At 36.6% G+C, this 15,348-nt stretch overlaps 1 protein-coding gene across 15 annotated transcripts in view; it reads left to right on the forward strand.

Annotated features, from left to right (window-relative positions):
• NPAS3 (neuronal PAS domain protein 3) overlaps positions 1–15,348 on the forward strand; it is a 665,104-nt gene that overhangs the window by 450,971 nt on the left and 198,785 nt on the right. For all 15 annotated transcript variants that reach the window (XM_064148527.1, XM_064148538.1, XM_064148548.1 and 12 more), the window contains one exon: positions 7,861–7,950. In XM_064148527.1, coding sequence (XP_064004597.1) covers positions 7,861–7,950 — 90 coding nt within the window. The remainder of the gene's footprint in view (positions 1–7,860; positions 7,951–15,348) is intronic.

The raw sequence follows: 15,348 nt of genomic DNA on the forward strand, positions 1-15,348 counted from the left end.
TTCAAGTTAAAGTTGTTGGAAATGTATAGTTCATATTGTCCAAATTGTTGGATTGTGCAGTTTTCAGTCTGAGTAGTCAAAAGTTGAAATCAGTCAGATTGAAGACTGCACATTGGAAGCCACTGCTATGGACACAGGGAATGTACAGTTTACTGAACATCTTTTTCTAGTAAAACTACTATACAATTGTCTGCATGTCATGTAAAAATTGCTATATTACTTAAAATTTTCCACTTGTTGCAAAAGGGGCAGAGAAAGTAAATTCATAGTTCCTGCCTCTCACTACTGGGTACTACTCGCCTTCTGAAATATTTTACTCAGGAGAGGTTGCTTCCTCGCAGAAAAGCAATCCAACAGCTTCAAGTTGTAATAGATCATCACACATTTAAAATCTTAATGCCATAGAAGCTAAAATAAGCTGTGTAGCCAGCTAACTTTAACAAAGCTGACCCTGAACTGGATAAAGTATCACATCACTTTTAACAAATACTTTAAGTCTCTCAGTGCACCTAAGTGTCTTCTACATGAAAACCTGCATGAAGAATTTCAGCAGTTTAGCCCAGAAATTTCAGTCAGTTAATCAAATAGAGATGTAGAGGATATAGCAAAACAGTGCAAGTACTTTGCCCAAAATTCTTCCTGGAGGTAATTAGAGATCATCTGGTTTCTATCACGTAACTCGGTTTCATTGTTCTTATCTGTATTCTGGCATTGAGACAGTTGTCTGCATGCTGTGTGAAGGGGTTTGCCAAAAAAGATGAAAAATGATCCTATGATAAACTGAGTGCAGAATAAGTGCAAGCTGTCTGCCCTGGATTATTTTTTTGTATTTTTTCCCACATGGGTAAGCCTCACTGCTTTTGTCTTTTGATATCATTGCAATCCAACACAAGGATTTTTTTTTTTCCCTACTGGGACAATAACTTCTCAGCAAGCTTTCATGGTGCGGTTTCCGCTATGCAGTCAGGATGTTTTGAGGTTTCATAGCAGTGTGGAATGGCCTTCTAGAGGAAAAAAAAAAATTAAAAATTGCTATCTCCAAGGCAGAGATCCCTAAAAGTCATTTAGTGTTTTTGGACACACACACGCACACACACAGAGTCAAAGTCTTAATCTCTGATATTTTTTTTCTTGAGCCCATTTTACTTGTAGATTTGTAATCTTTCTGTGCTTCTCAGGCTGATTTCTGATATTTGCCAATCTATTTTCAGAAAATAATCCTGGCAGCACACGTTAAGACTCTGCCTGCCACATTTAAGCATTATTCTTGCCTCTAAACTTTTGTCCTCTGCACTCTCTACTTTTGCAGTGGTTCTGATCTGGAACAAAATCTGTTTTTTCTAATCAAGTAGTAAATCTGCCTCTGCAAGTTTTTGCTGCTTTGGTTACATAAACATATTCTGTGAGTCTGGCAAAAGATGCGAGGGAATCAGCAAACTTTTCTCTTCCTCCTTCATTTCTTGGCTTCAAGCTCTAGAGCAGACCTCATTATTATTGACACATTTATTTTTTGGCACTACCTTGTTGTCATAAATTGCATCCTGACCACACAAGCAAAGAGCACGAAGATGGCAAATTAGGAAGCTGGCATCAGAGTCCGTTCTAACCACATCCTTTGAGCTTGTCTTCTTACCTCATCTTTTTTACTGAAGTTATTTTGGTGCCAAACACACGTTGCTTTGTTGCCAAATATGTGTCATTAATTCACAAGGAGTCTATGGTCATGTAAGTCATATAGCCATTATGGTGGACTGTGACTGGAAAAATTGCAGTGGTTTGAGGTTTGAAAACAAGGTTTTCTGTGTATTTCATGCTGGTCAAATGTTCTACCTACGCAGTTATGCTTTTGGATGTTTCTTGGTGTTGCTGGAGGGTATCACTCCAGAACCCCTTCTCTGGAGATACTCAAGATGAGGCTTGACAGGGCTCTGGGCAAACTGGTCTAGTTGAGGATGTACCTGCTGACTGCAGGTGGGGTTGCACTAGATGACCTTTGGAAGTCCCTTCCAACCTAGATCATTCTGTGATTCTATCCTAACAGTTGGAGCACGGGACATGTGCACTGAGGCTTTGAATCAGATTTCTGTTAGCCACACTTTATGCCTACTAGTTTATTTTAACCTCCCCATCAAGGAAAGGTTGCCATGTTGGAGTGAATTTTTTTCATTGAGGTCTTTAGTAAATCATACCATAACATAGTAAATAAATTGTGCAACAATGTGTTTATTGTAAGAGAGAGACTATTTGATTTTATAAATGTCAATTGCATACAATACTGACTCTCTTTAAAAAAAGGAAGGGTAAAATAGTTTTGCTGTTATTGAATGCTGTATGTCTAATTGGTGACAGGCTTTGTCCTCAAATTAATGTTCAGTTCTGGTTATAATATCATTATGTCATAACAGTGGAAAATTCTAATTAAGATGATCTGTTTGCCAGGAAAAGTTTAGTGTATCAATTAATCTGTTTTATCAGGGGGAGTATTCCCTTCCCCAGCCCCTATCTCCTGATCAGACCCTGAGCGATGAGAAAAACATCACAGATGCATGCTGCATTGGACAAAGAACACATGCACGCATTTAAATCATGTATATCTTACTTTTTACTGATGTAATTGTGAAATATGTTCTTTTTGCATTCATAATTAGGGGGTGGAACAGATGGTGAAGTCTTAGTTTAAAATAATCTGTCATTAAAATAACCTACCCTACTGGTAATTCTTCACTCTAACTGGAGTTTAGGTCAGGGTAACAGGGTTTTTTGCAGCACTGGAATACACTAGAAAGAATTAGGGACTTCATGGATGGTATGAAATATGAGGATATTCTCCAGAAGGACACTGTAGTAAGACTGCAGTGAATTAAATTTGCCCGTAGTGGGAATATGCAAAAATGGCTGGGACAAAATTCCTCTGACAAATATAAATCCATTTAGTGCGATGCATTATACATTAGTGCGTAGTCGGTCAAAGTGGTACAGTGGGTTTCATATCCTGAGAGGAAATAATCTCACTATTCTACAAATACTATAAAAGGCACTTAGTATTTTGGGTTAAAAACCTCTGCTTTACATTTTCATATTATTCTGATGTCAGAGGATATAAATTATAATTATTGGCATTATTATGCAGAAGTGCTGTAGCTGGTGACTTTTTACATCTGAGTCTCACTTCCTTCGTGTCTACCACATTGGCTTGCTGCTGTGTGACAAAGGAAATCTTGTATCAGTCCTGTCCAGCTAGTTTATAACAGTTTTCAGGAATAAGAAAACTGGCTCAATAAATCAGATACTTGCACATCTTTAAAGCATTTATTTTAGTGTTTCCTCATCCTCTAACAGCTTTGAAGAAAGCATATAGATTTCAGCATGGTATTATGATAAATCTTCTCGAGGAGGGGCAAGCATTAACATTTGTGTCGGTTCTTTTTCATCTTAATCCAACCTTGGTTAATAATCAGAAAATTCTACATAGCGGGTTAGAAGATGTAATTAACCCTTTGACCCCAGAATCTTAATTGGCGCCTGTTGAAAACAGTGGGGCAGTTAAAAAAAAAAGAAATTAAAAAGTAGCCTGTGGTGATTGAAATAGCATAATACATAATGGTTTTCTGAAATTAAAAGTACTAGGGAACTTCAGCTTTAATCACATTTTGCACAAAACCAGAAAGTGTAGATTTAAACAAGAAGTTGCCAGTCTTTCTTAAATTGGATTGTGTTCTAAATGGGCATTTGGGGTCACCCTGACCCTTTTTCAGCTGCCATGCTGGGTGGAATAAGACTGAGTTTATGACAGGCAACTTCATTTATAAATATCAAAAAGCGGTTCAGAATATTTTCCTAACAACTGCCTTAATATTCTGTGATATGCATGGCCTCCACTCTAATGAAAACAGGATGCCACCTGCAAAACCAGTTTGCAGGCCCTGTTTCTGTTACAGCTGGTGATAAATGTGGAACATCCGAAACTGGTATCCTACCTGCTTTTGATCTAGTGAACTGGAGATACACAAATCCTGCCTGGATGCATTGCTGTGTGATCTGGTATAGCTGATCCTGCTCTGCACGGGGTGTGGACTGGATGATCTTTTGAGGTCCCTTCCAGCCCCTGACATTCTGTGATTCTGTGAAACTGTTCAGAAATTCTGGCTGGAAATTACCCTGTGCTATTCATTTTAAAAGAGAGATGTGAAAGCTTAACTAAAACCCTTCTTGCATTACTTTTTTTTTTTTTCCTTAATACTTCCAGAGCTTTCTCATTAAAATGAAATTGTTTGTAAATAAGTAGCATACAATGGCATCATACACTTTTCCTCAGTGTATAACATAACCTCTGCTGTGTTGCCTGCCACCTTCTCTGGAGCTGCTCTCTTGGCATGCACAGAGGACATACGCTTTATGAAAAATTGAAAAATTTCAACATGCATTACTTAAATAATAAATATTCATAAATAATACCTATGAATAACGAATGAGACAGTCCTTCAGAACTACTGTTTGACCTGTATAAGGAACAACAGCACTGTCATAAAAGTGGTCCATTTCAGCCCTTTCGTACTGGTGGGAGGAATTGCCTTACATTGGAAGGTGGCTCTTCCTCCCCCTATTTTTATTGTCAGTTTTTTTAGGTATGAGGACTTGAGCTTAGTGCTTGGTGCCTTTGTTCTAATGTCTTTGTGGGGCGGGGGGTGAAAGTAGCCGTTTCATTAGCTGTTAGTCAGTGGCTTTTTCAAAATACAATTATATAAACTTTCTGAGTTTGCTCTATTGAACAAAATGCTGAATTTGGTCAGTTTTTGTACCCAAGCATAACTTCAGGAAGGCGGGAAATGAAATGGAGGAAGGAGGACTGACCATGACTTAGTAGCCTCAGTTAGCATAATGATTTTATTTTATGACATGAGAGGTGACCTAATCACCCAAGAAGCCAAAGGACTTGCGACTATGCTGTACTGGCCTGCCAGTGGTGCCCCCTTAGAACCTCCCATAGTAAACTAGGAGGCAAAAGTAAAGAGTAATTTCCCAGAAAGAAAAATAAAGGTAAGGAATTAAAACTGTGTAACTGAGAGAATCAATGTCAATGGCATGGAAAAGCAGCAAGTGCTTACAATGTCTGACTCTTCTCACTAACACTCTTAGAATCATAGAATCAACCAGGTTGGAAGAGACCTCCAAGATCATCCAGGCCAACCTATCACCCAGCCCTATCCAGTCAACTAGATGATGTCACTAAATGCCTCATCCAGTCTTTTCTTGAACACCTCCAGGGACGGTGACTCCACCACTTCCCAGTTGCTGGTGGCATTACAGACTTCAGCTGTGAAGACTGAAATGTCTTTGTACAGTTGTATTGGCAAGAGATAGTTTTATTTGTGTGCATCAGAACAGGTTTCAGTCAATTCCAAACCAACACTGAAGAAAACATATCTGCATAGTCAGTACTAAATGTTTTCATCAAACTTCTGTGTTATTAAGAAACCTTAACTTCTAAACAAGGTGATGTGTAGAAAACCAGAAGGAAAATCATCAGTGACTCAGATATTTTTTCTTCTTTCTGTTCTAATAAAATTCATACAAATCTTCCAGATATTTACACAGTAATGCACTATCTTAAACAGACCAGATCATCAGTGTGCTCCAGCTGTATGTAACTCAAGTAAAAAAGCAAGGGGACCACACAAAAAAAGCTGGGATATGTTAAAAAGTAAGAGGAAAATTGATTTTATATGATGCACAAATAACTTTCCTCATACACTTAATCCAGGATTCTGTGCCTCTCCCCCCAGACAAAACAAAACAACGAGAGGTTTGAAAGAAACTTCTAGTAGGCTTGTCATTACCTATATAACCATTATGGATATTTCAGACACTGTTCTGAAGCACCTAGGTACACACTGTCAGACCCAGGAAAACCGACGACTGCTGATAGGTCATTAGTCTGATTCAGTATGGCAATTTATTGTTGCTTGTGGAGAATGGTGTTCTAGCAAGCACTTATATAGGTGCCCAGGGAATTAGGGTGGTGACGATGGCTCTCGGTTTTATTTCTAACAGCGGATTGAATTTCCTCAAAAGAACTTGGGACACAGCATCAGGAAAACTGAAACCTTTAGTATTTACTTTTCTGATCTTTTTCTCATGGGGAAATTGGATCGTAGCAAAAGAAGTATACATAGTGGGGGAGATCAGATGGGTAAATGTTTTAATTGTCCTATTATGGATCTAAGTTTGAACTTCACTGTTCCAAATTTTCCACCTGTTATCAAAGTTAACATTCAAGGAACTGATGTTAATCATTTGAAAAGAAATGATGATGATTTATAAGAGGCCATAAATGGCTTGCATAATATTTTTTCATGAAGGAAATCTATGAAAATTTACATTTTTATTAATTCATAAATATAAACTAGAGTCTTTCTCTAATGCACTGTCTTTACTGAGGATTTCTTTTCCTATATGTGCTATGTTCTTTTTTGAAAAGGCAGATTTTTGGGCTAATTCTACCACCTACTACATCAGAGAGAGGTGAACACTTGCCAAAGACAGCTTCTGACCAGCAGCATGTCAGAAATTAATCAAGAAGCAGATGAGAGGGGAAAAAAAATAATTAAAAACACTCAGAAATCACTGCTCTGTATTTGAAAAGGAGTGCAATGATTGCATGACTTTGTCATCATGTAGCTGCATCAAATCTCTTTGCATCTCTTATTTTTTTCTTCCAAGACCAAGTTGATCTCTCAAATGCTAGTTATATTTTTCTTTACATGTGCCTTTATCTAAATGGGATATTTGAGATTTGATGCCAACATTGGACTGTTTCTTATTTTCTGGATTGTTTTAACATTTCTAATTAATGGAATTTTGTGATTTTTACTTTTGTGGTAGCAAAGGCTTGTTCACCAATAAGCAGCCTCATAAAAAAGCACAAAAGTAAAGGCACATGTAGTTTATGAAAGGCAGTTTCTCCCTGGTGAAGATTTGCTCTTATTCCTAGAGATATATTTCCACCTTGATGTGATTTACTCTGTGTCAGGTTAGAATATAGTCCTTTGTTTATTATCTGCACTCATGTTTCAAAAAGTAGGCATTAATCTGTTAGTTACATTTTGATTTTTGCAGTTGCAGTGGAAACCCATCCAAAGATTCGAACCTGTCAAAGTAAAATCTGATCTATAGAGTTTTACACCTATAGGATGAAATTAACAACATTTCTATAGACCTAAGCTGTAAACATATTTGACAGTAATCTGCTGATTGGCTTTGTTTGTTGTCTCACAAAAGGAAAATGGGTTTGTGTGCGTGTGTGCGCGCCTCAGTGTGTGTGTGTAATCCTCAATTAATTAACAAATTGTTGAGGTCCGTAGTGGTTTGAGTGATGGTAGGATTATATTTTCTCTTTTTCATTTTTTTTGAAGTGGAAATTCTCTGCTTTGATTGGGGGCTTGGTGGGGAGAGAGGGGAGAACTTCTTACATACCATTTGGATGGAAGGTTATTTCATTTTCTTATTTCCTTGTAAAAAAATTTGAATAAAATCTTACTTTTCTATATTTCTGCTGTCATGCAAATGAGATACATTTTAAACAATATTGGCAGATGTAAGCATGTCAATAAGTCCTTGAACTTTGGAATATACTCATAGTCTGTTTGTTAATATAGAGACAGAATATAAAGGAACTGTCTTAGAGATTCAGATTAAAATCATTCCTGTAGAAATCAGAGCATTTTCCTCAATTTGTTCTGTGTTGACTTTGAATCTATTTCTATCTGGAACTTTGAATTTTTTTATTAATCTATTCACTTTTTTTCTTTTTCCTTTTCTTTTTTTTTTTTTTCTTTTTTTTTTTACCCATTTACTCTGTAGTCCCTGGATGGATTTGTATTTGCACTAAATCAAGAAGGAAAATTTTTGTACATTTCAGAAACTGTCTCCATCTATTTAGGCCTGTCCCAAGTAAGTGTGTGCTTTCAGTTCTAAAACATAATTGTATATGGTTTGTTCTTCTGTTTATAATTTCAAAAGGAATATTTATTTGGTTTGTTTTGTTGTTGTTGTTGCATGGGTTATTGAATTAGTTATTTAAAGTTGCATCTGCTTCATCTTGAGAAGTAATTGAAAAATGTATCTATCAGGATTGGCCACTGAGATAAGACAAAGTTGTGCGTGAAAAGTTTTTGCCATGAAGGATCATTATTAATTTATTGAGAACAAATGAAGTTTCTTTTCTCAGTTGTTTTGAACTTTAAACCTCTATACCTGATAGGAAAGGGACACACTAATAGTACTTCCCTTGTGTCCTATTACTGGATGTTTATGGAGTACCCTGCATTATCCAGGGAGCTGACACGATGACAGGGAGTCATTTGGAGTCAAGAAATGCTGAAAGAGACCATTAAAATGTCTTGCAGGGAGGGTTACAACAAGGACACGTTTTGCTGCTTTCACAAATGCTCACTAGTATGAAAAAACAAATTTATAAAATATAATTGGGTTTGGTTTTGTGTTTGGGTCTGTTTTTTGGGTTTTTTTTTGTGTTTTTTGTTTTTTTTTTTTAATTTAATTGCAGGCAACTGCTTTGCAAAGATTAAAAGGCAGGACAAAAGTTGTTTGTTGATGCATATTCCTAATCCTGCAGCATTCAGAAATGTTTAGGAAGGACAGCTTCTTTCTGCTTGTACTTAAAAATGCAGCAGAAAGATTTTCCATGATGATTTCCAGAGCAGGATAATCTACTTCTATTACAGCCACCCTGAGGAGAAAAATAAAATCTGAGATAATATTTTTTTCAGCTCTTATAAACTGGGACCTGTACTGCTATGAGAAGGCAACTATTAGCCCTGGCAACTGTCAGTTTTGCTGTACCCCAAGAATGACAAAATGGGAAATTTTAACATTTGTTGCAGAAAAAGACTAATTTAAAATATTGTCTGTTGAGAATCTGAATAGAGAGCTCCATTAACTCCTCAAAGAACATGCAGGCAACTGGCTGTAATAAGTTCAGTAATTGTTATTTTGTGCTGGCTTTAGCAAACCGAATGATAGAAACGGAAGCAGAGCTGTTTGTAACTCATATCAGCATACTTGTCTCTCATTAAAATCCCTCGTTTTGTAATAGACTTTAATCCATGCCTTAATCTATTTGGGAGTTAGTATCAAGAATCTCAAATTTTGAAATTAGTGCGCCACCATGTTGCTAATACAGTAAAGAATTGGAACTTTAATGTTTATTATTGTCCTATACTCATATTAATCTGTTTTATGCATAGTATCCAACGAAGTTTAATAAGCCAGTAAAGAAGAAGGATGGATAATTAGTTTAAGCAGGTAAATGCTAATTAGGAAACTCCTGAAAGGCATCCATTATACACTAGCTTAAAACAAATTTTACAGCCCTGGTTAGTGGTGTAATCCAAATTCTGTCAAGGCAACTGCATTTTCTGTAATTGAGATGTGTATGTTTGCTTTGCATAACAGATGGCTCTGTATGCTTAGACTGATAGCTAGGAAAATAATAATTGCATTATTCTGGCCAAAAGAATATTAGCTCTTGGGTTTTGGCCATTTCAGTCACTCCTCCTGCCAGCACAGCATATGCACATATATGGATTGGATTTTCAAGGAAATTGATGCATCTGGAATAGTGTGGCCATCTGAAATATCATCTGTTCAAGAAAAATTTGGCTTTAACCCTATGCTAGTCTCTTGTTAAAAGCATTTTCTGCCACTGTCTTTTTAACCATAGGAGTTGGTAAATCTTTCCTTACTCTGAGTTTGCATCACGTTGTCAAGACACTTCATCTTGATCTCCATATACATTTCAAGCAAGTGTTCAAATAAATAAAGCACTTGTCTTTGTATGTTACATTATTTGTTATATCAGGACAAACACCTCCTTGCCTTCACTAACAAAACTATTGATGGAAATATTATCACAATTTAGAACCAGGACTGTGGATTTTAAGACAATAGATGAAATCTCCTGAGCTCTACTAAGCTATCTGTGATTTTTGCTGTTCCTCTGTTCTGGCTTTATAGCTATCTGCTTCAAAACCACTACTCAAAGATTGATACAAAAAAAATTACCTATAAAACAGTTTCTGAAACTATACTTGGAAATCCTGCTTCTTTGCACTAAAACAGCCTTAAAATACTTGTGAATCCTGAATTTCTGGAGTGGTGCTATGTGATATATGTAGTGTTTCATTTCTTGCACTCCAGAGATTGTTGATACTCCCCAACTGTGTAGAGAATCCCCAGGTAATTTTGCAGTTCAGAAAGTCTGGATGTACATTATAAGCATTTTTAATTGGAATCATCTTGAAGTGCTGACTCTGGAGCCTTATTTTCTAGTCTACTAGCTTCTTAGAGATTTTGTCCTTGTTCAGTTTGGTTTGATTTGGTTTCCTTTTCTTTTTTTAACTAGTATGTGTGGAAATAATGTACAATAGTTTTTGTACACGCAAGGCAATACCTCTTGTCTCTTAGCTAAAGGAAAGTAGTTCTCAGCAGGTGAAAACAGTTCATCATAGAACCATTGTGGGGTTTTTTCCAGTGCCAGTGGTACAAAAAACAAATGGATGCTGATGTTCTAAGATAGCTGCAGTTCTAATAGTAAAGAAATATGATAAAACAATACCTTGGAAGGTGGCTTGGCAATGACAGTAAAGTTACTCCTGACAAAAATAACAGTGTTTTTGAAACATTAACCAAAATTGCAATAAATACACTTTTGACATTGTAATGAACGGACCTTTCATGTAGATACTCAGATGATTCAAATACTTTATCTTCCAGCTAATGCCATTCAAGAATTTTAAGTTAGTTTAGCAGATGGAGAGCATACTGTGTAATTGCCATTAGAGAACAGAGATGCATTTCAAAGCAGAAGGAAAGACACAAAGTTAGCTGAAAATAGTGAAAGAAGGGAGAGAATAAAAGCAATAGAATAGGCCAAAATTTCCCGGTGATATTCTCAGTCTGTATAAATTGTTATAGCTCAGTTGTACTGGGGGCAAGCTGAAACATCCAACATACTTTGCAGTATTCAGGAGTTTCAGAGACCAGTACAGGTACTATTTGTTATCAGACCCAGGCATGTCTGGAAATCTGTAATACAGCCAGGATTTCTTTCCTGGACTGACAACATGACCCGTGATGGTGTGTCTTATGCTTTTGCCAATACAAGCAGGTTTTGACATTGCACCTCTGTAATGATGGAAAAATGTTTTGTCTTCGTATACATCTATCCTCTGACATTTTCAAGTCAGCAGGTAATTTCTGATATCAGGCTAACTGCCATCTTTTTGAATACCCAGTCCCTGATGTCCTTTTAGAAAAGGTATGAGATTTCAAAAGGAGATGGCTGAAATGAGTCATCATATCTGGCCATTGAAGAGGCACTTAAATCACTCCTTCAGGCTCTCTGAAGTCAGTATTGGTGCTTACCTAAGGTATTTCAGTTCTTTTGCAAAGTGTCTGTGTTTGAGACTTAGGCCAAGAATATGTCAAAACACAACTATTAACAAATACGGAGAAAACTCTATCCAGAACAGAGAACACAATTTTCAGACATAGGAGGTTTCAGATCCGTGGAAAATATTATGGGCTGATAAACTCACTAGGGTCCTTTTGCTTTCAGGAAACAAGTTCTTAATCACCCCTCACCAGCAGTTGTGCTCAACAAGGAAATTATGCATTGTTTCACCTTTGTGAGGGTGAGCTCTGTGTGAGCTCCACCACCTTAAAGTAAAGTGTTTCTTACCTTTGCTTCTACTTGCCCGAGACACAGACCAGGTTTGCAAATTGGCCTATTGAAAAGAGAGCTCACTAAAAAGGAGCAGTGCAGCTGCAAGCATAATAAGAGATAATAGAGATGCGGGGGGCAGGGGTGTGTGTGGAATTGTTGAGATTGTTGTCCTTTTTAAAACAAAGCACGCAAAACCAACAGGTACATTACATGTGTACTGTGTTACTAGTAGCCTTTTTATTCTGGTTTTCTCTGCATTTGCTCTATGAAATGGCAAATAAAATTATAGCTACAGCACACAAGTACAAGGTCAAATAAATGACAGTACTCAGTCTATTTGTGAAGCTATTCTGAAAAGGAACCGTGGTGCCAAATGCGGTTTATTTGAATAATAAAGAAGAATTAGATTCCCCTGATAACTTGGATGAGGGCCAATAAATCACTGGAGGTTAAGAATGCTTTGCAACTGCCATGTATTTCTTTTGCTTTTACGAAGCACAAACCTCAACTACTGTGCTCTACCTGTTTTTCAATGCAAATCAAGTTGAAGTTAGTAGATTGTTAAAGGGTTGCTTTTGTACTATGTTTGCTTAAAAAATAATATAAAGCAATCTTGACACTTGCATTCGTTCTCTGAGCTCTACCTGATTTTTCCTCATACCATTATTTAAATTAAATCTTTTTTTTTTTTGTTAATACAATAAAAAAATAACAACAAAAGCCAGGAACCTCATAGGAAAACAATTTATATGTGTGTGTATATATATATATATATATATATAATCTAGACAATAATCCATTGAGAAAAGAGCTCATTTTTTGTTCTTGTTCTTGTCATTGTTTTAGTGTTCTGAATTTAAATACTACCACACAGAATGATCATTTCTGGTAATTTAGTACATTGGTGCACTAGCATTGATAATTTTTTTATAGTTTGCCTCCTTTAAAAATTAGCAGCTGAAAGCCTGGGAAATTCTTTGTTGGTCATGCACTTTTAAAAGAAGCTTTTTTCCTTACCGTTCTACATAAGAAAGTTCATTTTCTCTTATCTTTTATCTAAAGGAAGTAAGCAAGGGAGGAGCTCTATTGAAATAGAGTGGCTCTGAGGATTTTGAGAGCAGTTAGAAAATCTAAGTATCAAAATAATTCAGAAACAGTACAAGGCACAGTGGCACATTATCAATTTACAACATTTAAATTGATAAATGCTTGGTGGTGAAGGCCTACAAGGGCACTTTGAAAAGCAAATAGCGACCTGGTGAAGAAATTGATTTTCCCCCCCCCGAAAATGACTGCATGATGCATCATTTGACTGCATGCTGTCCAAGTGCTTGACAGAGATAATCTCAGCAATCCCACGGGTGACCTTATCGTTCTCACCAGGGCAACTTTGTCTAGGTTCTGACTTTGTGCACGTCAAGGTTTCTTCAGGCAGGATCCTTAGGGGGAAAAAGTTCCTCTGTTCGATCCAGATATTGAACCACTCTTCAAGGCGCTCTCTCCCACCCCCCAGAAAAGCAAGCTTGTTTCTTTTCTTCATAATTATGAATGAACTGAACAAGAGAAAATATCTATGGACACAGAATCTTTGCTGAAGCCATTATTGCCTTTTCTCTGTAGCTTAGCTTAGCTCTTAAAGGAGAAAGGATATCTGCCATTAGAGGTTATCAGACACACCTGAAAGGCTCCAAAACATGTGACACTCTTCTGCATAATAGAAATATCTTTGCCTGCTTCCTTTCTCACACTCACTGTTTGCAGTTTTACTTTTGCCCAGAAGATTTTTTTGCCATTGTCAGAATATTTCACATCAGTGCCTACATCTTTTTTTCTTTATGACTTCTATTTTTCAAAAATCACTATCGCAACCCAAGAACTTTTAAGACAACTCAAGTGCAAATGACAAGCTGACAGACGTCCTGAACATCAACATCAATATGCATAATTTTGCACAGACACTCTGTAACAACCTTCAATGTATGGTCTTGAAGCGATCCAAAACACTTAGTCCATTTTATCTGATTATAACAGAACCAGTTTTGTCTTGCACAGAGGAATATATTGCCCAGACTATGAACAATAAAGGCATTTAAAGATTCACAGGATTTTCTTTAAAGTGCTTTGTGTAATGAACAAACTGTTCTTCGTCTGCAGTTAGTAATTCTTAATTGTAATTACTGGTTAGAAACCTATTGAAAGTAGCAAATGTTATGCTCTGTTTAGTACCCCAAAGCTGCTTTACCCACTGCCTTTGACACCCACAGTTCACCATATTCAACCTCTTTTACCTCGTTCTTTCATCCACAACATTAATTCTGAGTGAACAAGACGTGCTTCCTTGCTTTTGACAAGATTTGCTGCAGTCTCATGCAACAAAAACCCAACACTCATTCCAGATTCAGAAAGTAGGATTTATAACAGCATTTTAATTTAATGTTGGATGTCGAACATATAAAGAGATCACAGTAGTACTAGAGCTGAAAATTGATGCCTTTTTTATTAGTGTCCTCTCAGAAGTGGGTGAGCCGCTGTTTGTGCAATGGAGCACAGAGCACCACAGTCAGATGAATGAGGATATGCTATCTGCAAGGAATCATATTTCAAACCACTGTCTGCTTCTATTGATGTGCTCAGAGTTGAAAGGTTATGCTAGTAAATGCCATCAGAATTCTCAGCATTAGAAATCTGTGGAATAATCCGCTGACTGTCACTTTTGTAGTCAGTCCAAATGCAATATATAGTGATGCTTTACTGATTTTTTTTTAAACTTCAAATTAAGTTATTGTTACTGATCTCATTTTTTTGCTTATTTTTTGTGATGTGTTTAAGCACCACCAGCAGTATTGTCTTGCAGACTCCACTGAATATAGCTCTCTGTTGAGTTAACTAAAGGAATCCAGAATGTCATTTTACATGAGAATCATGTTCCTCTTACATATTCTTTTGAACATATTTTACCAGCCATTGAGGCTGAAACATTGAAAACCTTTATGCAGAAGGGGTTCACTGGTTAAAATGAATCACACAGATTCTCCATGCAATAAAATATAGCCTCATTGCTTTAACGCTTGAAGGCTGAAGACTTTTCATGTCACTTAATAATTTCTATCATTTGATGTTAAAAATAAGATTTTGATAAGGTATTTTCACTGCAGTTGCTAACACTTTCCAGTACTAAATAAGAGTGAGAACATTAGCAGTCAGACCATTTGCTTTCTGGTGATTGCAGTGTCTTCAGATTGTTTTAAGAAAAATGTCTGGGGAAAATGGTGAAGACAATTTAACTATTTTACATTTATCTTTCCTATTAAAGCAAAGACAAAGAGTTTTCCTAAATTAACATCCATATTACCCAAATTAGCTATGCAGTAGCTTGGTATCTTTTGGTTTTGTTTTTCTCATTGCATTACATTGCAACATATTCATGTGGAAGTTGGAGAATATTCTATATATAGGCACTTAGTAAAACAAACAGCTGTGGAATAATCAGGGGAGAAAACCAGATATGGTAGGAAACATACACATTTGGCATAAATATATATATTTTCCCTGCTGTCCTAGCACCTTGGGTGCCAGGAAATAAACTATTTTACTTGTAAAAGTAA

This window comes from Pogoniulus pusillus, chromosome 1 (genome assembly GCF_015220805.1).
Source record: "Pogoniulus pusillus isolate bPogPus1 chromosome 1, bPogPus1.pri, whole genome shotgun sequence".
In the NCBI taxonomy this organism is placed as follows: Eukaryota; Metazoa; Chordata; class Aves; order Piciformes; family Lybiidae; genus Pogoniulus; species Pogoniulus pusillus.